This window comes from Rhopilema esculentum, chromosome 12 (genome assembly GCF_057945365.1).
Source record: "Rhopilema esculentum isolate cy_ngs chromosome 12, ASM5794536v1, whole genome shotgun sequence".
Taxonomy (NCBI): domain Eukaryota; kingdom Metazoa; phylum Cnidaria; class Scyphozoa; order Rhizostomeae; family Rhizostomatidae; genus Rhopilema; species Rhopilema esculentum.
The window spans coordinates 93,553-116,613 of NC_142826.1; the positions used below are offsets into that span (position 1 = coordinate 93,553).

General features: G+C 37.1%; 1 protein-coding gene and 2 pseudogenes across 2 annotated transcripts; all 3 read left to right on the forward strand.

Moving 5' to 3' along the window:
• The first annotated feature begins 1,102 nt into the window (after positions 1-1,102).
• LOC135681438 (uncharacterized) lies at positions 1,103-6,040 on the forward strand. Its single transcript, XM_065195919.2, has 4 exons — positions 1,103-1,263; positions 4,178-4,762; positions 5,242-5,404; positions 5,702-6,040. The coding sequence occupies exons 2-4, from the start codon at positions 4,223-4,225 to the stop codon at positions 5,905-5,907; spliced, it is 909 nt and encodes a 302-aa protein (XP_065051991.2). The 5' UTR covers positions 1,103-1,263; positions 4,178-4,222; the 3' UTR covers positions 5,908-6,040.
• Positions 6,041-6,170: 130 nt separating this feature from the next.
• Positions 6,171-14,972, forward strand: LOC148958672 (52 kDa repressor of the inhibitor of the protein kinase-like; annotated as a pseudogene).
• Positions 14,973-15,667: 695 nt separating this feature from the next.
• Positions 15,668-19,301, forward strand: LOC148958673 (uncharacterized; annotated as a pseudogene). The gene is made up of 4 exons (XR_016144474.1): positions 15,668-15,863; positions 16,470-16,874; positions 17,018-18,182; positions 18,407-19,301. The product of XR_016144474.1 is annotated as an uncharacterized LOC148958673 (transcript).
• Positions 19,302-23,061: the final 3,760 nt, after the last annotated feature.

The window sequence follows — 23,061 nt, forward strand, 5'->3', positions numbered from 1 at the left end:
GTAGATCCTCCAAAAACAATGATCGGTACCATCATTATTAATGGCAAGAATTACGCATTACTTTCCCATTTTCCTTGAAATTCAATTATTCACGTTCGTAGGTGTTTCATATTTTACAGTTTAATCACTTATAACTTAATTTTCGCCTGAACTCTTTGCTTAATTTCGCACGTTTCATAACATTGTTTGTACAGCACCTCTCCGTTCTTGCCGTACAAATGATATTTTTCCCGGCTTCACTTCCTGTGGTCAAAGCTGCCTCTAGTTGACTGACGCGATTGCGATGGTCTGGCCCAGGTAAAATTGTCAATAGATGCAGAACTTTTAGCTTATGAAGTAGCAACTATCTCTTGAGGTGAATAATAGAAAATAGCTAGGCCCATTTGTCATGGTTTTATTGCCTTTTTTTTATTTGATATCTAGGTATTCGCTGTACACTTTGGAAAACTTCCTGAACCTAGACTTCTGATTGTGCATGTGGCGAATAAATTTATTCATATGGCGAACCTAGCCTTCTGTATAAAGCATGATAATTTTGAAAGCTTCTGTTCTATTACAGGCAAAAATTCCTAAAATCCTCAAAATATACTTTGTCTCTACACCTGGAGTTTGGCAGCTTTGATAGAAATCTATTCGTAATGATGGCAAAAACCGGAGCTCATTTGATGATGCTAATACTTTTTCACTATAAGTTGTGTTACTAAGCTGTTTTGTTCTGTCATTGTTGATATCCTGGTGATAATCAAGTACTTCTTCTGTTTGTCTTTGTTTATTTCTGTGTACCGCCATCATACAACTTAACTCTGGCATTTCTCCTTTCCTCAAGCGCATGCATTTCATAACGTATCGTTACTCCTAGTTATTATTATTATTAATTACAAATGTTTTTTAGAAATGATTTTTTCAGAAATGTTGATTTTAGTCATTACAAATACGAATTTCCAGAGATTGCATCGAAAAGGACAGCTATTCATAGTGGTTAATTGTTTAACGCTTGTGTGTCCGCATTTTCCGCCCTGTCTCAACCGGATCACTGTGAGCAACCGGATCACCTAGTGCAACCGGATGCTTCCAAGATATCCCCAGACACAAAGCCGTGAAGGAAGTTTTTGGTCTGTGACGCGGGCTGTGTCATGTGCATTGTTTGTGCATTGTTTACTGCTGAGCGAAAACTGAAACGCCCTGATAAACAGGTTTCACTTGTTTGTTCTATGGCCTGACTTTGTTGGACGTTGACTTGCATTAAACATTGCTGAAAATTCGGTAAGGATTTTACATCCTTCTGCTTTTTAAAGCTGTTTTATCTAGAAAGCTTAGGAATCAACAGTTTATTCCTTTTTTAATTTTTTAAATGCTCCAGATTGATTGTAAAGCTTTTAGGAGTAAACGATTGAAGATTGAAGAAGAATAAACGCCTGAAATTGGGGCTCCTTTGGCTTCGTATTTTAGATGCGCCCCTTCAGATAATTTTCAAGTTAATGACTCGATGATCTTAAAATAAACTGAATCGACCTTCCAAAAGAGAAACAAAGGGCAAAACTGTCTCACATATTTCGGTCCCAAAATTTGAAAAAATCTAGCATCAAGACTAAAATCTGTAAAGACATCAACAGTTCAAACATAAGATCAAATATATTCTTTAAAGATCTCCAAAGATAATGTTCCCTGCATATATTATTGAAAACCCAAAATCAGCCGGCGAAAAGGTTCTGGTTATCATTCAAGTTCAAGTTCAAGTTTTTCATTTTAAAAATTCCAACATACAAATTCCAGCTAACAACAAGTACAAAACTACATTAACAACAACAAATAATATCAAAGTATACAAAAAGAACTAAACTAATTTAGAGGGAGTTTGTAGGTATGGAATTTCTTAAGGAGGAGCTCTCTCAATGAATAAACTAATCGAGGAGAGAGCACCCCCTGTACTAAAAGTCTATTATTTTATGGTACTAATGTTTTTAGTTCATTTGATGATTGTAGAAATCTGCAGAGACATTTTAAATTAAACTTGGTATTTTGTGGAGAATATATAAGATTTGAGTTTACTACGAAAAATGAAAACTGAAGGAGATCATTTTTCAGAAGAAATTTCTTTTTTATGACACCTTTGGAGGAACCATTATGGAAACAACTTTGTATTAACCCTTTTAATGCTATCTCTGGTGTTTTTTACCTGGGGTGTTTTTAGACTACATTTTTAGCGTTTACCTGTAAATTTTACATACCTGTCAGTAATTTTACATGTCTGTCAGAGTGAAGTCACTCCAAAGATCTGTGACAGGCTCTTAGCCTTTAGCACAGTTATAGTTATACACTGCCAGGACAAAAGTATTGCAACACCCTAATCAAAATGGCATCCAAAAAATTTGAAATTTTGCAAAAGTTCTTATAGCTTTACACTGAAACATTCCCCTCAAAAATAAACAAAATCATTCTAAACCAGGAATCAAATTATTTGAAATTTATTGAGAAGTTTGGAATACTTAAAATTATAATATGAATGTAAGAAATTTTACATTTATAAGGAAAACTATCATATAAGGAAAATTATGAAAATAAGGAGTGAGTAGTTGTGACAAAACTTTGTGTTACTGTCTTTCAATTCTAAAGAGTTCAAAACATTTTATAGAAAATGATATCAAAATAGTGAGAGATTAGGATACAGCAAATGAAGTCCTTAGTTTTAACTTTTTTAGCCTCGAAATTCTCCAACACAACTTGGATAATTTTTTGGGTAGAGTTAGGCCCATATAAATTGGTAAATCCTCAGCTAGCAATGAGCAAGTTAAGGCAGTGAAATATTCTAAAATAATGCAAAACAGCCTCTTTGGTGAAATCAAATTAATGCTGGGAAAATGAAGAAGGTATTTTTCATAAAAAGCAATACATCCCCCTTACAAGGACATTTTTATTCAAATTTACCTGAAAATCTGCAAACTCTATGTCATTCCTAAGCCATCACAAAGACCTAACCTTAAAGTAAGTGACAATTTCTTGTTGCTAATGAAATTGATCTGATTTGAAATCCACGAGGTTCTCTAAGGTCCAACCAAGTACTGACTTAGAGAGTTTATGGAGAAAGAAGGAGAATCCCAGTGCATTTCATCAACCAACTTTGTGCATCAATTCCAAAGCAATTTTCCGCACTTATCAGAGCCAGAAGCACCTCCACGAAATGTTTGTTTAATCAAAAGTTACTTGAATTGTTGATTTAAAATTTTCAAAAATAAAAATAGAATATTTGAATTTATGCGTTACTGAATTTGCAGTATTATTTGCGCACCATTGGCTGATTAAACAATAGCTTAATCAGACAACAACAAAAGTTATTGCGTGATCCGCCATTAATAGCCTTCGCATGTGTTGCAATACTATTGTCCTGTTATAGTTAATAATAATTAGATCACTTTCCTTTTCTTAATTATTTTAGATTGTAATTTATTTGATGGCAAAATTAAACATACATGCACACACCTCATCTAACCTTAAATGGTATTCTAACCAGGAGCAGTGCATACCAAAGCTCTCTTGAACCAATGAAGAGGGAACCTGCATAATAAAAGTGTTAAAATATCAATGTTGCTAATAAAGAAGCAAGGATCAAAGTTGTACTCACACAGATGCCTTAGATTCACTGTTTAAAACTGTGCATTCATGTTTAACATTTATTGTAACAAATACTCTGATCCTTTGATAACCTGTCTACATCGTTCCTGCGCATCTATTTAAATACAAATAGACTTCTCACTCCCTTTAGAATCATATACAAAGAAGATCATTACTCTGTTAAGGCTCAATAATCTGGAACAACTTACTTCTTGAATAAAAGAAAAAACAACTTTTATCAATAAGATTGACAAGTATTTAATATATATGTGATATGTTTGTACATGAACATGATATGTTTCTTATTTATACATTTCATAATACTAATCATGTTTCTGTTCAATGTGGCTAAAGTTTTTTTCTGTGTTTTTCTTGACATCTTCCATCTGTTTTAAGCTATTGTGTCATTTATGTTGACTGTAGAAACTTTTTTATATTTGACTTTGAATTAGTTTTGTATACTATTATCTTATGTCCCTTTCATATATAAGATATTTTCATTATAGAGATTTTCAGCCATAAAATAATTTTCATATTTCTAAAGGATCTTTTATTTTCTTTCTTTTAGTACCAGCAACAATATTGGTCATTCTACACTGATATCAATTAAATTATGGCTGAAAAGTATTTGCATTTAGATAATATGACTCCTGCTGCCTGCATAAGCCCAGTGGAGCTAGCTGTGCAAAATCAGGAATTTCTTATTTATAACCCATCAGGATCTACATATTTATCAGTTTCTCTGAGCTCACCCAAATTGAAAGAGCAGGAAAGTTGTTTTGTGGAAACAAGTGATGATATCAGAGGCCTTCAAAAGTGTTTCAAACTTAAGGATTGTGGTGATGGATCCTATAACATTTTAACAATAAATGAAAATGGGGATGAAAATGGTTTTTTATACCTTTCAGAAAGTGTCCAGTCAGGTATTTTCCACCACAGTAATAATGTCCTCAAAAGCACTGAAATTGTTGATGGAAAAGAAAACCTTTACACATTTGAGATAAGTGAAAGTCAGTCTCAAATGGGACTTTTCAGTATAAAATGCTGTGGAAAGATGTTGTATGCAGAAAAAGGTGCACGTAAATATTTGCTTGCAGAAAAGCCTGATGCTGACATTCCCAAGGAGGCTTGGTTTCAGTTCAACTTGAAAACTGTAAGGATTATTGTTGAGCCTTTTCCTTTCAACTTTTCATGTTAACCTTTTTGCATGTTTGCATATTAATCAAATTGAGTCACCCTAAAGGCCACCCTTCACTACAATAAATTATATATTATAATCTTTAGATATATTTATTCAACAGCAGAGAACTTGCATAAATATATGAATATATAAATAAACATCGATAGTACAAAGTGTAATAAGAATGATCAAGACTATCTTGCTAATACTATCTTGAAATAATTTAAACATTTGTCTTCATCAGTTTAACTATATGTATTTATATAAACTCAAGAAAACACTTAGCTAAGACATGTGGTTTCAAATGGCTTCAAATGATATGTATAAACAACAAAACACTAGTAGCGAAACAAAATTCGATGCAGAAAAAATTTTAAAAAAACACATGATGGAAAATGTGGATAGTTGCGATTTTTAGGTATTATACATGTAAAACTTCATATCCTCTGCAGCGTATTGTCCATAGAGAGTCAGATGGTGATGGGCAGCAATTTATCTCATCTAAAGAGGAAAAGTCAGATGTTGTTACTTACAAAAACAATGATCCACAGATTTCAAATGTCAGACTCAGTCTAAGGGATAAAAAATTTTTCATTGCGAAAGGAAGTGAAGAAGGTAAGTATTATTTGAATAAAAAGACATCATATTTAAAAAGAAAAGCTGCTTTTAAATCACCTTCATCTACCATTTCAAACACCCCAGAGTTGTTGTCTAGTGATGTATGTGTTTTCTTGAGGTTAATTTTCATGGCTCTAACCATGAAAATATTGTCCTTGGAGGTCCACCATATTCCTGTTGTTTAAAGCTATTAAACTCAAATAAACAAGGACATAAAGCGGACCAGGACCCATGTGCACAGAAATCTGCCTCATAATATATACTTTTTTCTCATAGATATAAATTTTTTTGCAGATGCTAATCATGGTGACAATTGTTTCCCCAGCAATCCAATTGCTGTGGAACCATCTGACAAAGTTTCCATACAGTTATCTTTATTATTCACCACCTACATGAAACTGAACAAGATGAAGATTACAACTGAAGATGGCAGAATTTTTTCAGCACTCACAGAGCAAACTTGTTTCCATAAAAGCCTTGAATTGAAATTATTAAACTAGCAATTCTTTAAGAATTTTTTTTGCTTTCATGTAATTGTATCTGCTTGTGAGCCATTTTTATGCACACCCTATCAATGTAATAATGCATTTTGGTTAACATCAAAATCAATTAAAAAATTATATATCTTAGAAAGTGTTCTTCTTTTCTCGCTGTGGGATACCTTCAAATGGAGATTTGTTCAATTTTAAAGCAATGTTTACCAAGGGATTTCCCATAACAATCCAGGCGTGCAACTATGGGGGGGGGTCCTGGGGGTCCAGATCCCTGCCCTTTTTCTCACCAGAGAAAAGTGCCCTTTTCTGGGAAAACTGCTAAGACCTCCGTTTAGAAATGATTTGATTTAACTTTTTTGTTATCAAGCTAAGAGGGGTGGCCATAAATGCATTCAGGATATGTATTTCAACATAATAGCTCCTCTTGATAAACGGTCGACAAAACAGTCATTCAATTTAAACTTCAAGTTATTTCATTTCCGTTATACAATGCAAGTTGATTACAATTGCTTTTTCCGTTTCTTATCAAATTATTTTGCGACCAAGTAGTACGTGACGGAATAAAGAGGTTCTGTTTTGGCCTATGCTTGATTTTTATCATACAAAACTACGTTCGGGCTGTTGCTGCCGCCTCATTTTATCAACGTTAGATTTTTTATTCTTAAAGTAAATTTATCAAAAGTCATGCCTAGAAAAGGAAGACTTTTGGAAGCAGAAAAAGACGGCACTCAAGCCAGCTGCGGAAGATAAGTGACAAAGCAAATTTTTCTTCAAAACACCCCGCAAAGATTCAGAAGCATCGATATATGCAACATCAGTTTCTGTGGCAGAGTCTTTCGGCGAAAGAAGTGGTGTAGACCAAGAAGCAAAAAGGAAAGAAATAAATGAAAATGAAAAGACCAGCGAGGACGATGACAAAAGCACCAGCAGCAGACAGCCAATCGACTGAAGTCGGGGAGCGTGCTGTTGAAGGGGGAAGGGGGGTTGTACTTGGTAAAAGACCATTGGCTGACCTAACAGATGAAGACAAGGGATTGTGCAAACTGTGCGTCCTTTTTGACAAACCTCATAAGAAAGCCCAAAGAGGGGCATTTGTTGCTTCGGCGTTCCAAAAGAACAGAGATCAGAACTGATCGAGGCTGAAAAAACTTCAGAGCAGTACTATCAGCGAAACAAGCACGTGCTCGGAGCAATAGTTGATACAGTCCTGCTTTGTGCCAATCAAGGGCTCTAACTGAGAGGGCACGGGGATACGAAAGTGAATGACATTGGCGAAAGTACAGGAAACAGAGGAAACGTTTTTGCGATAATGGAGCTGATTGCAAAATATGACCCTATTGTAAAAGAACATTTGAAAAATGGTCAACGAAATGCAAAGATGTTATCTAGAATAACCAGAATGACATCATTGCCAATGCAGCTTTCGTTATAAAGATCCGGATAAAGGATATGATACAAAGCGAAAAATTTTATGCGGTAATTGAAGATGAGGTCACAGAAAGATTTGCCAATAAATTTCTACTCGTTTGTCTCCGTTTTCTCGACTCAATTCATGGTGAGCCGAAAGTTGAGGAAACGTTTTTCCAGTCCATGCCCATGAAAGGACGCACTTCTGGAAAAAACCTGGAGACAAGCCTATGATGGAGCTGCGGCAATGTCTAGTGATGTTTGCGGTGCACAAGCTGAAGTCCGGAAAGAAGCCCCAAATGCAACAAATACACACTGTCGGAGTCATATCATTAATCTTGCAATTCTTGCTGCATGTAAGAATCGAAGCACCAGGAACATGATGGATGTAGTTTCATCAGTTTACCTGTTCTACGAATTCTCTCCAAAAAAGAAAGTGGTACTTTAAAGAAAGTGAAAAATTCTTGAATTATTACGGCGAAGAAAAGGGCCTCACAGAAGTACAGATGAATAATATAGTCATTCTGACACGCACTCGCTGGGTCGAGCTTCATCGTGCATTCGAGTCATACTATCGTGCCAATGTTGTAGTAATGGAGTCCATCTTCAAACCCCAACTCTACAGCGAGTTTTATGATTGTTGGGGATCAACCCCGCACTCTACTGGTTCTTATTTAGGATATCGAGATAAAAAACACTCATGATATCTTCATTGCAACGTTTTCTTTTTATTCCTTCCTTGTACAATCACGTGTAACTCTATACTAATCCTATGTACAATCACGTGTAACTCTATACTAACAGCGATACACAGCATACCATGCTAACAATAATTACAACATGGTATAAACGAACCAATAGATCACAAAGTTAAATCACAAACAATAATGGAACAAACAGCGAATTCAAAAACACAACAAACTGGCATAATATGATATGAAAATAAATCTCTAAGCAGGGGCGAGCGCATTTCTCGACAATGATGCACTACGCACTGATTTTGAAGAAGAATGGTTCTGGGACTCCGAAACCAAATCAAAAGCACAAGGCTAGTATTCCTTGAGCAGTTCATTTGCACAAATAGTTTCATTTATTTCGACAATGGACGGGATGGAGCCTCTAAAACCACTTGTAAAAATGTTACAAGGAAGTAACCAAGACATCTTTCAAACCTACCGTATGATTGACAGTGTCACAGAGAACCTTTCCATGAAATGAGCGAATGTAGAGAGAGAATTCGCAGACTGATATGAGCAAGCAGTGAAGATAGCACAGTCAGTTGGTGTTCAGCCAAACAAGCCCAGAACTACAAGATGTTGGGGCAGATTCCGCGATAACGTCGAAAGTGGTAACATAGAAGAATATTTCCGTCGCTCTGTAGCAGTTCCATTCCTTGACAGTATTACAAGTTAGCTTAGGTCAAGTTTCGCAGACAGAAATCAGGTGGAACTGTTCAACTTTGTACCATCTGTAATGCTTAGCAAAGGAGTTGATGTTCTTAAAGCCGTTCAAATTTAAAAGAGCAAATTCTTTTCGGATATGGAAGATGATGGATTGCATTTTAAAAGTGAGCTCCTATGATAGAAAATGCACTGGTAAAAGAAAATGGCAGACAGAAAAGAGAAGTCCCCTAAGATTGAAGAAAAATGACGACAAAAAGAGCAAAGGAAAGCGCTCCAATGTATTCATGACAAGAGAAAGAGAAATCCAGAAAAATCACGGTTGAGATGTGACGGTGAACAGGCTTATGTTGTTGCCGAGCCACCAGACAGTCTACCAGACGCTCTTTGTGTTGCTGACCGGGACATTTTCCATTCAATAAGAAGATTGCTTGTGATAGGCTGCATTTCACCCATAGGCTCCTGCGAAGCAGAGAGAGCAGCTTCTGGAGTCAGACGATTGAAGACAGCCTATCGCAGTACAATGTCGTCACAACGTGAAAGTGACTTGAATCTAATACAAATGCGGTCCGACTTGCTGCTAACATCTAATGCTGTTGTAGACGCCTTCATAAAGTAGGAACCCAGGCGAATGTTTTCTTCGTCTATCCTTTTTGAGTGACACTGATTCGAGTATGAAAAATAATCAGATATACAGAGTTACGTAGCTTTCATTACATTTTGGTTGCTTTATCAGTTCGAATACTTTCCTGCAAACAGAAATCTTAAAATGATGATGGAGTAAAGAATTAAGTCAAGCAACCATTTAAAATTTATTTGATTTTTGAAAATGAAGTAATTTTTTTAGTTCAGTATATCCGCATTGAGATGCAATGAGACTATTTATTCGATTTATGCTAGTAGAAATGTCCAGTATCTTTAGATGTAGAGGTAGTGAAAAAGTCAAGAATATTTTGTAATATTTTTTTCTGCTTTTTTAATAGCTTTCAAAATAGAAGCCAGGTAAAACAAGAGTAAATTACGATTGTGCCCTTTTTGTGTCTTGGAATTCCTGCCCTCTGAAATTCCTGGTTGCACGCCTGCAATCGAGCACAGTGCCTATCCATAGCTGTTTATTGATTTGGGTACTTGAAGCCTTGGTTAATATAGCTAAATATGTTAAACCTTGGATACATTTATATTTTAAAAATATACCGTATTTGCTCAAATAAATGCCCCCTGCGTCTATTTTCGAAAGCTAAAATTTTCAATGGCATACTAAATTTTTGTCGGATTAAACAGTACTAAATTTACGCCAGCATTTCTTGACAAACTTTCGCTGCCCTTGGCAGACGCCTTAGTAAGAATTGAATGACATCTTTGTGAGAGCATTAATAAGAATTGAGTGAGAGCATTAGCTTCGAGAAAATGTTCTTGAGATAGACAAATGAATGAGCAATAGGCGTTGGAGTAGCAGGTTGTGTTGCCAGCCTCTCTATGGTATGGTCGGATCGACAGTTGAATAAGAAGTTACAAGACGAATGAATAAAAATCAAGATGTGATCTAGGTACCTTGACATAAACATCTTATGTAAAGAGATAGATAGAAAGGTAGAAACAGAAGAAGCAGATGAAGCAACACTGAAGTTAATCCAGAACATTGCCAATTAATTCATAGGTGTATCCAAGTTACTCGACTACCCATCAAACCTAGAGGACAAAAGGTAAGGTAACCAGTTTTATACCTTGAGCTATGGATAGAGCAGGTTAGCATTGAAGGTGACAAAATGTACAAAATCCTTTACTTTCACTATGCATAACAGATTGCAAATCCGAAAGTCATCACGAAGAATCGGCACTCTCTATGCAAACAAAAATAAGCATTTACGGACCTTGTGCGAGTAATGAGAAATGCAAAACAAAGATCGAGCAATGCGAAACGAAAGATCAGCCAACGTGCAACATCACTTTTACAGATTTTCGGAATATTCCAAAGAGACAGGGTGTTGCTCTAAAAGATCTCTATCAAGAGAGTATTCAATACGATAGTGAAGCGTCGTAGAACTGGAGAGTGTCCGATGTACAGGGTAAATTTTGGCACAGAAGGGAAAGATACAGGGGAAAGTTCGAAACGGAAAGTAGATTGTATAAAGGGGATGGTCACGAAACAGATATGTTTGGTAGAGACAACGCCAAATGATGAGTTTGCAAAAACACGCAAGAGTGCACTGAAAAAAGCAGAACTGAAATCGGACTGGTTGAAAGAGCAGGTAATTCCCTAGTGCGAGAATGGCTAAATGGTTAAATGCGCTGACTACAGACTCAAAAGTCTGTGGTTTGAATCCCTTGCATGATCAAACTTTCACCCAGCGTGAGGAGAGACGTAAGAGTCAAGAGGCATGGTCACATGGAGAAAGGACCAGGACACTGCTTGAATAGTCTCTCAGTGTCCTAACATCTACCTCCAGATGCTAGGTAGAAAAGTCATTGAAATGAAAATTGATAAAATCTGATCGTATATAAATCGTTAAATGACGTCGTCAGTCACGTGACATCCAGGCATTCTCGAAAAAGTCACCTGGCAGATTATACAAGTCTTGACCCCCTTCTACAAAATACGATGAGGCATCTCAGATTGCCAAGCTGTATGTCCTGTCTACTACAGTGGATTAATGGGATAACCAACAGATTGATCCTAGCCTGTTGTTGGTGAATAGTGAGTCCAGGGCGGTGCCAGCCCCAAAATTGGGGTGGACGATGAAGGGGTGGAGTTGATAAAGGGGTCTTGGTGAGAAACTGGTGCAACACCGTACGAGAAATCGCACGTGTTATTGACAACCAAGTTTACATTTTTTGTAACCCTCAGTAGAAGAGTTAAATTTCACAGGCAAAGGTTTACACACATAAAAGCTAATAACATAAAAGCTAATTTCACAGTGATATTTTTAGCAATAGTTTTAAACTTATTAACGAGGCTTCATTTGTCTATTTAATCTGCCATATCTTGATCGATGCTAATCTGAACAAGGTTTTTTTACCTATGGTCTGACATTGAGGATCAAAGATGATGCAGTTGTAACAGGTTTGGCTGCAACTATACTATCCTTACCGCTTAAAAAAGTTTGGGTACAAGTTTTAAAGCTAATTATTGCCAAAAACGTTCAACAAGAAAGCAACCAACTGTTTAGCACGATAAAGCTGTGTTTTATAGATAATTTTCATTTTAGTTCCCACGTCCACCCCACGGCGCCGCCCTTGAGTGAGTCAACGATCTGTTGGGCAGGGACTTGCAAAACGGGTTTGGCTAAAACGTTTGGGCAACTTTGAGAAAAGCATTTTGGTAGGATTTTGCATCGCCCAAAGCAGTCTCAAAAAAACAATTTTACCCTGTATCTTTTGATAATTAATCACCAATTCTGTAATTTTGTTTCAAATGGGCATAGAAAGACTGAAGGAAAGTTTATTTTTTATCTTCTTTCTTTATTTAAAATTGGTACAATTTCTAGCTATGCATACTCAAGCTTATTAAAACCAACTAATTTGAATTACTAACGCCAAATATAATATAAATCAAATTTAACCGATGTTGCTAACGTATTCCTTGCAAAGATTACAAGTACAATTAAACGATGTAAATTCTGAGATTTTTTTCTTGAATATTTGTAAAGTAGGGGAGTACTTTATCTCATTTGGAACTGAGTTCCATATTTGGCTACATCTGTATGATACGGTATTAAATCCATATATTTTGTAATGTGGCGCCGCTGTTTTGAATTGGGAGTTTATTAAGTTATATAGGCATTCATTTATAGAAAATATTCAATCTATAAAAGGTGGATTCAAAACCGCTAAATGTTTTGTAAATTTCTATCGCGAGATGTTGTAAATTTTTCTTATGAGAAGTTATTGTTCTATTCTTTATAAAAAGTTGTTCAGAGGTTGATTCATAATCATCATGAGCTATTCTCATTGCTCTTTCATGAATCCGGTTTATCCGTCTCTTACTTTTCCTACTGCAAAACATCCAAAGAAGAGGACAATAATTAAAATATGATAATATGAATTTTTTCATTAAAAGAATTCGCTTGGATTCGTCTAATCTAAATATGTTTTTCTAATCTAAGCTGATGGTTTAGTATTACTCCCAAAAGTTTAACACGCTTACTTTTTATTATAGTAGAATCATTTATTTGAATTTTAGATTCCTCTAAATTGGATCGATTGGCTTTAAATGTTATAAGCTTGCTTTTATTGCCACTGAGCATCAAACAATTTTCATAAAACCATTTATTAAGAAATGCTGCTTCCGATTCTAAGTCGTCGTTCATATCAATACTTGACAGCCAAATTGTATTACATTTGCATAGTTGCATAAGTTGCTTTTGTTCAAATGCAGAAAAATATCGTTTATGTAAATATTGAAAAGCAACGGGCCTAAGATTGATCCTTGAAGAACTCCTTGCTTTGTTTCCATCCAATCACTAGAATCTGAGTTTATTATTACTCGTTGTACTCTTTTATTTAAATACATGTAAATAATATACATGTAAAGATATTAATGGTATTGTTTTTTATTAGATGTATTAAAGAGAAAAATTATAAATATATTGTTTCAAATGATCTATGGACAAATAATCTATGGTACCAAATAATCTATGGACAACTATCTGTTTCAAATGCAAAACTACCCCCCAACAAACGCAGGATTTGGTACTATGACAAAGCAAATTTCACTGCCATTAGGAGAAGCATTGAAATGTTTCACTGGCGAGAGCACCTTGGCAACTTGACATGTCCTAAGAGGCAAGTGGAATTACTTAATGAAGCTCTGTTAAACATTTACTCAAATTATATACCCAACAAAGTTAAAACGATTAGACCCCATCAAGCACCTTGGATAACAGATAAAGTCAAAACCTTCCTAAGGAAAAAGAATCGTGCCTATAGAAAATTCATAAAGAACGGTCAACCAATTGACAGGCTAGAAGGAATGCAACAAATGATATCCGAAGGTTCAAAGTTGATTGAGGATGCCAAACGCAATTTCTTCCTTAGAGTAGGAAACACCTTAGCCAACCCTGGGACTTCTAGTAAAACATATTGGTCTTTAATTAACACTGTCCTAAACAAAGCTAAGATTCCAATAATACCACCTCTTTTAGAAAATGGTTTTTTTATAACTGATTTCACTGAAAAGGCACAGATATTCAATGATTATTTCCTTCTCGAGTGTACGACGATTGCTACAGATAGCGTAATTCCACTAAATGTTCCAACTCCTTCTTCTTTCATAAGCGAGTTTCTTATATCCGAGGAAAAGAGTCTTAACATTATAAGGTCTCTAAATCCCAATAAAGCTCATGGTTGTGATGAAATATCAGTCAGAATGGTAAAGTTAAGCGATGCTGTACTAGTTACTCCTCTAAAAATTATTTTTGAAAACTGCTTGAGGCGGGGTGTATTTCCCGAAACATGGAAATATGCAAAGGTAGTGCCAGTTCACAAGAAAAATGAGAAAAATCTTAAAGGAAATTATTGACCAATCTCTCTCCTTCCCATTTTTGGAAAAATTCTTGAAAAACTCATGTACAATCCTTTATATTCTCACCTGGTGTCATGCAAGTTACTCAATCCGAATCAATCAGGTTTTCGTCTCGGTGACTCAACGATTAACCAATTAATCTCAATCACCCATACTATCTTTAAAGCCTTTGATTGTAATCCTCCACTTGATGTTCGCTCTGTGTTTCTCGATATCTCTAAGGCATTCGATAGGGTATGGCATGACGGCCTTTTTTATAAGCTAAAACGTTGTGACGTCACTGGACACTTCCTTCTGCTTATTGAAAGTTTTCTGAAGAATAGAAAACAACGAACTGTTCTAAATGGACAGAATTCTCTCTGGGGAGATGTTTCGGCGGGAGTACCCAAGGGTTCTATACTGGGACCCCTGTTGTTCCTTGTTTATATCAATGATCTAGCTGCTGGTGTGAAGTGTAATATCAAGCTTTTTGCTGATGATACATCGCTGTTCACCGTTGTGGAAGATCCAAACTCAGCTGCCAATGACAACGAACCATGATCTTGAATTGATAAGTCAATGGGCCTATGATTGGAAAATGTCCTTCAACCCCGATCCACACAAACAAGCTGTTGAATTAACTTTTTCGACGAAACAAATTGAAATCAACCATTCAGAGATTCAGAGGTATTATTCTGGATTCAAAGCTTTCTTTTTCGGCTCATATCAAAGCAGCAATCTCTAAAGCAAGAAAGGGTATCGATCCTCTGAAACATCTCTCCAAATTTCTTTCCAGACATACCCTAAACGAAATATTCAAGTTCTATGTGCGACCTCATCTTGAATACGGAGATGTGATCTATCATATTCCAGCCAAAGCATGTGAAATCAGCGTTATTTTGTCAAGTTTGATGGGAAAGCTTGAGTCCGTTGAGTACTCAGCTGCTCTAGCTCTGCCAACGGATGTATGAATGAAGAATTGACATTGCGTTGGTGTAATTAAATTCTAGGTCAGTTTTCTTTTTGGAAACGCTGATTAGCTTGAGACTCCTATGAAGCTCATCTGACAGATGAAGTCAAGAAACCGTTGACAAAATGCAAGATCGAAAGCGTTTTCGCCCCTGGTGGTTGTACCAAATATATTCAAGCGCTAGGTGTAGTGTGGAATAAACTTTCAAAGGGAAAATCCAGGAGTTCTACGATGATTAGCTCGCGAATGGGAAACACCAGTACACAAATACTGGTTCTATCTGTGACAACCTCAACAGTCAACAAAGACGTTATGTGAACTCTCTCCGTCACACCGAAATCAAATATACAAAACATTTACACCACCTGAACTTTCTTGGCACTCAAGCTTCGATGGGCCTAATTCCTAAAGGACTCCAAATTAAACTCTCGCCCAGTGTTTCCCTTCATCCGCAACTCCGATTTATTTGGCAGAAAAACAACTACGAACATGACAAACACGAAACTTCAGCCTCGCACCCTCATCGAGAATTACAAACTTTCAATTATGGAACCAGAATCAAAACTCAAAGATTTATGGAACAATCTCTATATCACTTGTAATTATGTACTATTCAACAAGATAGAACAGAACATATTTTACACTACATCCAATCTCCGCCGTAAATTAGAATCTATTGAATCACGTAAAATTACCAGAGACCTTAATTTTGACGCTTATTTTGTTAACAAACCTAATTTTATCAATACTGAAACTGCTAGATCCAAATATTTAAATTTTAGTAATTTCATTCAATGTAACCCACACCACGACCATCGTCAACCTTATTTGCAAAAACACCCGAATCACAGTCATTTGACCTTACATCCCATCATCAACAACGTTCACAACTTCATCACTCGTCCCACACAATACAATCGTTTTCAATTATACCCCTCGCGTTCTTCCTTCTCTTACTACAATACTAACAACACTTCCGCCCTCACCAAACACAACCCTCACTTCAACAACCGCTCATCTTCAACATCATCATCATCACCATCACCACCAACACCACCATCATCATCATCATCATCATCATCATCATCATCATCATCATCATCATCATCATCATCATCACTACCTACACAACCACCTCAATTACCACCTCTCTTGTCATCATCATCATCATCATCACCACCAACACCACCACCAACACCACCTCTACCCCCGCCATCATCATCATCATCATTATCATTACCATGGTGGCCTAACACCAAAAGACGTCCCAAACAAAAGATATAACCACTAGAAACTAGCACTGTTATAAACCTCTCGACATCCCCCTTCACGAACGACGAACTGGCACTACTGTCACGCGGATTAAACTTTTTCCCTACCCCAAAAAACATAAACTGGAGCGAACTTAACGCAGACCTTACAAAATTTAAACGCAGACTAAGACTGAAAAATTACTTTCACAACAATGACAAAGACGAAACCGTAGACCCTGAAAACGCAAATTTTCAATGCGACAAACCGCCGGTTAAGTACAAAATGAAAAGCCACTGGACACCTCCACGAGGACTAGACCCAGCACTAGACACATACATCAACAAAATCGACGATGACATTAAAAACATACGGCCTAGAAAAATAACTGACAACCTCTCTCATGCCAAACGGAAGGTACTCAAAAATCTTACAAGACCTGATTGTGATTAAACCTGGTGACAAAGGCTCGGGGGTTGTAGTCATGGACAAACAATTCTACATAGCCGAATGCAACAAACAACTGAGCAACATAACTTTTTACATTAAACAAGACAAAGACTTGCAACTGATGAAAAACAAATCAAGATAATGACGACGAAACTTTCACCTACACGTCACTCAAACAACCCACATGCTCTCGATTTTACATTCTACCCAAAATTCACAAAAACGGCACAAACCCCCCTGGTAGACCCATAGTCTCAGCTAATGACCACCCTACAGAACACATATCATATTACGTCAGCGACATCCTTAACCCACTGGTCTCCAAACTTCCATCCTACATCAAAGACACCACACACTTCCTCAACAAACTATGCTCCATTTCTGCTATCCCCAATGACTCTCTCCTTACCTCCTTGTTACACTCGATGTATTATCCCTGTACACCAACATTCCTCACACAGAAGGTATCAAAGCTGCCGGGGACACCTCAACAAACGCCCATTAAAAACTCCCCTAACAGGAGCTGTTTGCGACCTTATCGACATTATTTTGACAAACAACAATTTTGATTTTAACGGACAACACTTTTTACAGAAACAGGGTACAGCAATGGGAACAAGGATGGCACCACCCTATGCAAACCTTTTCATGGGGACCTTTGAATCTAATTACCTGGAGAAAGCCCCTTACAAACCTATTGTTTGGTTGCGTTTTATCAACGATATCTTTATGATTTGGTCACACGAACAAGACAAACTCACTGACTTTATCAATACACTTAAAGCTCATATGAAACGAAATGTTTTATTGGCCATTTTACGCAATTTGATGGCTCTCATTGCGAAAATCTTGGTTAAATTTTCGAAAGATACCTGTAATACACCAAAATTTCAACTTTAAAACTCAATTTTGGAGACCAAAAGTGATACCCTGGTCTGGGACGAGAAGACAGGAAGTGACGTAATAGGTTTGACATGTTCTTGGCCTTGAAGCCGTAGTAAACATAAACATTAAGCAACTGCAGAGGAGACGTATGGTGATGTTGATTTGGATCAGTCTTTGAATGAATTAAATGAGTGAGGGAGCATTGGCTGAATTTGGTGGCCTTTCTAGCTTTACTAGCACAGAACACCGGTATCCTCCGAAAAAGAATCATCAATCCTCGTCGAACGATGTGAGGGAGAGGACTAGGACCATCCTGGGCACAGAATACTTTTTCTCTTCTGTGTCCTGGGAATGAAGATTGCATTTGATCAACACAGCTTGAAGTTTGGTTTGAGAGACATATTGCCTTGAATCAAAGGTAAACTAAATTCTTTATTTTTCCATTATCTTTACAATTTATAGTATTTCAAGGCAGAAACTTTCACAGACACGAGCCTGGCCTACTGGCCTAAAGCAAACGGGATACTAGCCTGATAAACAGACCTTACTGTGTTTAAGCTTTTACTAGATTGGCGAACTCTGTTTCATTAAATTGGTGGGAAAAGGGAAAGACTGAATCGTGATTGTATTTTTCTATCACAGGTGCTCGTGTACAAAGTGCTCAACATAATCGCTTATCAGACAAGGAAGTACTGCTGCAGCCGAGAAATAAACGAGACGTAGGACACACTCACATCTGATGGTTTAACAAACAGGCATGAATAACGGTGTAACAGAATAAAACCCCTTCAAGGATCTTGTTCACAAAGAAGTTCTCCTCCTTGCCGGCTCATATTTCAAGGACAAGACTCAAAGGCAGTACGAACTGCTCTCACTTGTGGAATAAAATCATAGTCTATGATGAAATCAACACTTGCTGTTGAATCAGGAAGTGTTGGCACAAGGAACTGAACGAACATCGAGCATTTCCCCAGGGCCGCCGAAAGCAAGGCCGGGCCCAGCTCAATGCTTGGAATCCTACCTAAAATGTATTTGATATGAACTTGAAATGCATAGAATTTTTTTTATGTATTTGAGATTTATATTCCTAAAGCCTTTTTTAAATTTTCTCAATGCAAATTACCATCATAACTACAATTTGATTATCCTTACAAAATAATTTTGCTGCACAATGAGCATATAGTTTTCTAGAACAATCTTGTTTTACGTACTTTTGCAAAGTTCCATGACTGATTTATGGGAAAACCCTTCAAATTCCTTGGACTTCCTTGTGTTTTGCAACTGATTTTTGAAAAAAAATTCTCGAAGGCCTGGGAACAAGTACCCTCGTCTAAAAATAGCTCAATGGGTACTTGACAGTTGGGGGCAGTATCCCATCTTCAGCGATCAAGTCGTACTTGCAGCACGATTCTTGCTTTAATTGTGTTTTGAAACTGATTTTTGGGAAAAAATCCTCAAAAGCCTGGAATCGAGTACCCCTGTCTAAAAATAGCACAATGGGTAATTTGCCAACTGGGTTCCGCATCCTATCTTTTTCCGCTTATCAAACTATGTACTTTCAGAGAGTTTCATGCTTTTATCGCGATCTTCAACTGATTTTTGGGAAAATCCCTTCAAAGGCCTTGAATCGAGGACCCCAGCCTATAAATAGCACAAAGGGTAATTTGCCAACTGGGTTCCGCATTCTATCTTTTTCCGCTTATCAAACTATGTACTTTCACAAAGTTTCATGCTTTTATCGCGATCTTCAACTGATTTATGGAAAAACCCCTTCAAAGGCCTGGAATCGAGTACCCCAGTCTAAAAATAGCACAAGGGGGCATTTGCCAGATAAGATATGCATCCTATCTTTTTCAACGTGTCAAACTCTGTATTCTGACTAAGTTTCGTGCTTTTATCTTGTTTTGCAAGATTTTTTTATCAACATCACTGACAAAGGTTCCAATGGCTATCGAAGGGAGGTGTCAGCGTCGATCTGACCGCGTTCGAGTGGCATTGCTTTTGAAGGTCACTTTTTCGGGCTTTCGAGCGCCATATCTAGACAAGTTCAAGTCGTAGAAAGAAACAGGAAACGGCGTCTTGACAAGCGTAAAAAGCTCTACGAAATATGTGAAAATCGTTTTTCGGTTCATATGACCTTTAACAGTACCCATCCGACCATTATATTCACCAGTGAAAAATCCAAACAATCCATACATTTTCTTGACGTCACAATTTCTATCAATAAAAACAACACCCTCTCCACAGATCTCTATGTCAAACCCACAGACACACACCAGTATCTCCTCAGCACCTCCGCACACCCCAATCACACAAAACAGTCAATCCCATACAGTCTTGCCCTACGACCAGAAGCGGACTGGCCCACCGGGACACCGGGAAATTTCCCGGTGCACCCTCTGCCCCAAGTTATTTTTTTCAAAAACATGAGAACTTTCAAAAGGCAACTAATCTTCGCAGAGAACTAAAATTGATTACAGTCATCAATTGCCCAAAGTACGTTTGCATAAAAAGTCTAGCTTCACCTTTAAGTTGAGCAATATTAAGATTGATTGCAAAATTTCCTAATCTGCAAATTCTGCAAGATTTTCTGAAAACCTTGTAAAGAACATATTTTTCTTTGAGAATGACTTTGAAAAAAGAAAATATTTTAAACATACTAGAAGCTTTTTTGTCTGAAACTCCTCAGAGTATAAAACGTCTTGTAATTTTGGTTAGCTTGCAATTTTTTCAAGCAAGTGCACCATATTTGAATTAATTCGATTTCTGTTGAGGGGCTAGAAGGAATTTTCACTAGCTAACTAGCAGACTACTTGTCAATTGACTGATGCCTAATAATTTTGTGAAACCAATGACTTCTGACTAACCATACTAGTTTTTGACTTATGGCTAATCTTATCGCTAATGCAAATTAATCCTAGTGCGTGATATCCAATAACTGAGGGCTCGCACTTTGAAAAAGAATTAGCTGAGCACTACCCTGTGTTCTTTCTAATCAGAATGGCTGTAACTGGATAAAACTATTGATGTGTATTGGGTATGGGAACTCCTGCTAGTCTGCCATCAAATGACCAACAACTAGCCGAGCAAAAAATCCTGATATCTTTGAGTTTGCAATGTTTGAAGGAAGAGATCCATCATGTGAAATCGTGATTGAAGCGAACAGAGCTTTTTTCTTTGAAAACGGTCCGATGAGATCTCTAATAGATTTTCCACAGTCGGAACAAGCAGGGAGAAAGTTTCAAAAAAAGTGGTACGAAGAATCCAATTGGCTTGAATATTCAATCTCAAAAGACGTGGTCTTTTGCTTTGTTTGCAGATGCTTTGGCTCTCTTGGTAAGAGAAATTACTTACATCATGTTGTCCTGTTTCTCAGATTCTACCTGTAGTACAAGCTGTCACAAAGGCATTAGTTGCGATGCTTTCATACTTTCATACTTAGCAAATTAGTAGATGTTTTTAAGCTAGCTAACCATCGCAAGCTACTGCTAAAATTAATCGACTTTTTGAAATCTTGGATCTGGTACCAAGCTTTTATGTACAAGTGTCGAAAAAGCCTTCCCGTAGTTCTTGAGACTTGAGTCAAATTAACTGTTGCCATGGTATATATCGGGACACGTTACCTTTAGCAAAATTAAACTGCTGAAATAACTTGTTCAAATAGGATAAGAAATCTGAATTAACTGTTTTCTTTCTCCATCGATATTTTCGTAATTATGAGCTTTTTGCATCTTTGTAATACCTTGTTTCTTGTCAAAATCCAGCTCTAGAGCTGGCGTAATGACTTATCTATCTGAATGAAAAGAACAGACTCTGTTGCCGCGCCGTGCTGCTCTTTAATGTAGACAAGCAATTGAAAAGCCTTAATTGCTGCAAACATAGACATTTCCTATAGGTGAAAGGGTGTTTCCAATCATTGAAAAGGGCGTTTCCTATCATTAAAAGAGGCGTGGCCCTACAAAATTTCGGGGCTCCGCCCCCATGCACCCGCCTCGTCCTCCCTACTTTTTGGTGGCTGGCGCTGCCACTGATTTCTACGCACAGTTTCTCATGAAGAGGGAGGCTATCAATCTGCAAAATCATCAATTTGCACAAAAGGGATGGCAGCAAGATCTAATAAAATCCATTTGTCCAAGATAAGTTATCAGATTTCTTTCAGACAAGTATCCAGTTCGAGCACGTTTAATACCTGATCATAATTTCCACGCTGATGAACTGGAATCATATTTTTTGTAAATAATATGTAACTGTAGCGTTGAGGCAGAAGCAACATAGTCATTAGGCTAGCAGGTGCTGAGGCACCCCTTTACATTTCTCAATGATATGCTGCAAAACTTTCAAAAAACTTTATGTTACCGTTTGATGAGAACGAAGTCATATATTTCGTCAAATTTTTAAAGATTTTGAGATCGAGTTTAATCAAGAATAATCTCGTCTCCTGTGCCAGAGAAGCTGCTTTCTCGAAAGTCTTGAAAGGGAGTTTCTCGCTAACTGAAAACGGGCTTTGAGTTTTAGTCCAACTTTAAAAATCTATCATTAGATACATAAAATTGAGGACAATACGTCACTTGATACCTACAAATTTGACCAGCCGTGTAGACGTTTCAAATACAGTCAATTTGACAGAGAGTCTTCTTCATGCCAATGCCAATTGTTCCGACATTCTAAATAGGCTGTTTTCAATTGCAAAGGATTTTAAGGATGAATTATGGCAAAAAAATTTCGGGCCCGTTTTACAAGCCCAAAAAAGCCCAAACAACTTTAACACCTATCAGCGCCTTTTTGCTTGAATTTCCCGGTGGGTTAAAGTGTAGCCAGTCCGCCACTGCCTACGAATACGACATATATGCTCTGAAGACGAAACCTACAAATTCCGAACAAAACAACTACTAAAATACTTGACAAAACGAGGTTACAAAACAAAACAGACACGCAAACAAATACGGAAGGATTCTAAAAAAACCAGACAGGACTGCCTTAAAACCACAAAACAACGTAAAAATCACAGAACACCATTTGTTGTCACCTATCTTCCCTCTTTGCCACAGCTATCTACTATCCTCAAACAAAACCTCAACATATTACAGAACTCCAAAACATGCAAAGTCTTCCCCGACGTACCCATACTCACCTAAAACCGTAGACCTAAAAACCTCCGGGATATATTGGTTCGTGCAAGAATAAAAAGTGACACACCCAGTAATCCTACAGGCACTTACAAATGCCACTAGCGACGTAACTGCATAACATGCCAACACAACAGACAGTATTACTTCTACGACATAAAACAAAGACAG

What these genes read in the sequence shown, in the direction of transcription:
- LOC135681438 (XM_065195919.2), top strand. Translation starts at nt 4,223, where the DNA reads ATGGCTGAAAAGTATTTGCATTTAGATAATATGACTCCTGCTGCCTGC. An exon ending in TTCAGTTCAACTTGAAAACT is followed by an intron (nt 4,763 to 5,241) that starts GTAAGGATTATT and finishes TATCCTCTGCAG; the next exon opens with CGTATTGTCCATAGAGAGTC. An exon ending in TGCGAAAGGAAGTGAAGAAG is followed by an intron (nt 5,405 to 5,701) that starts GTAAGTATTATT and finishes ATTTTTTTGCAG; the next exon opens with ATGCTAATCATGGTGACAAT.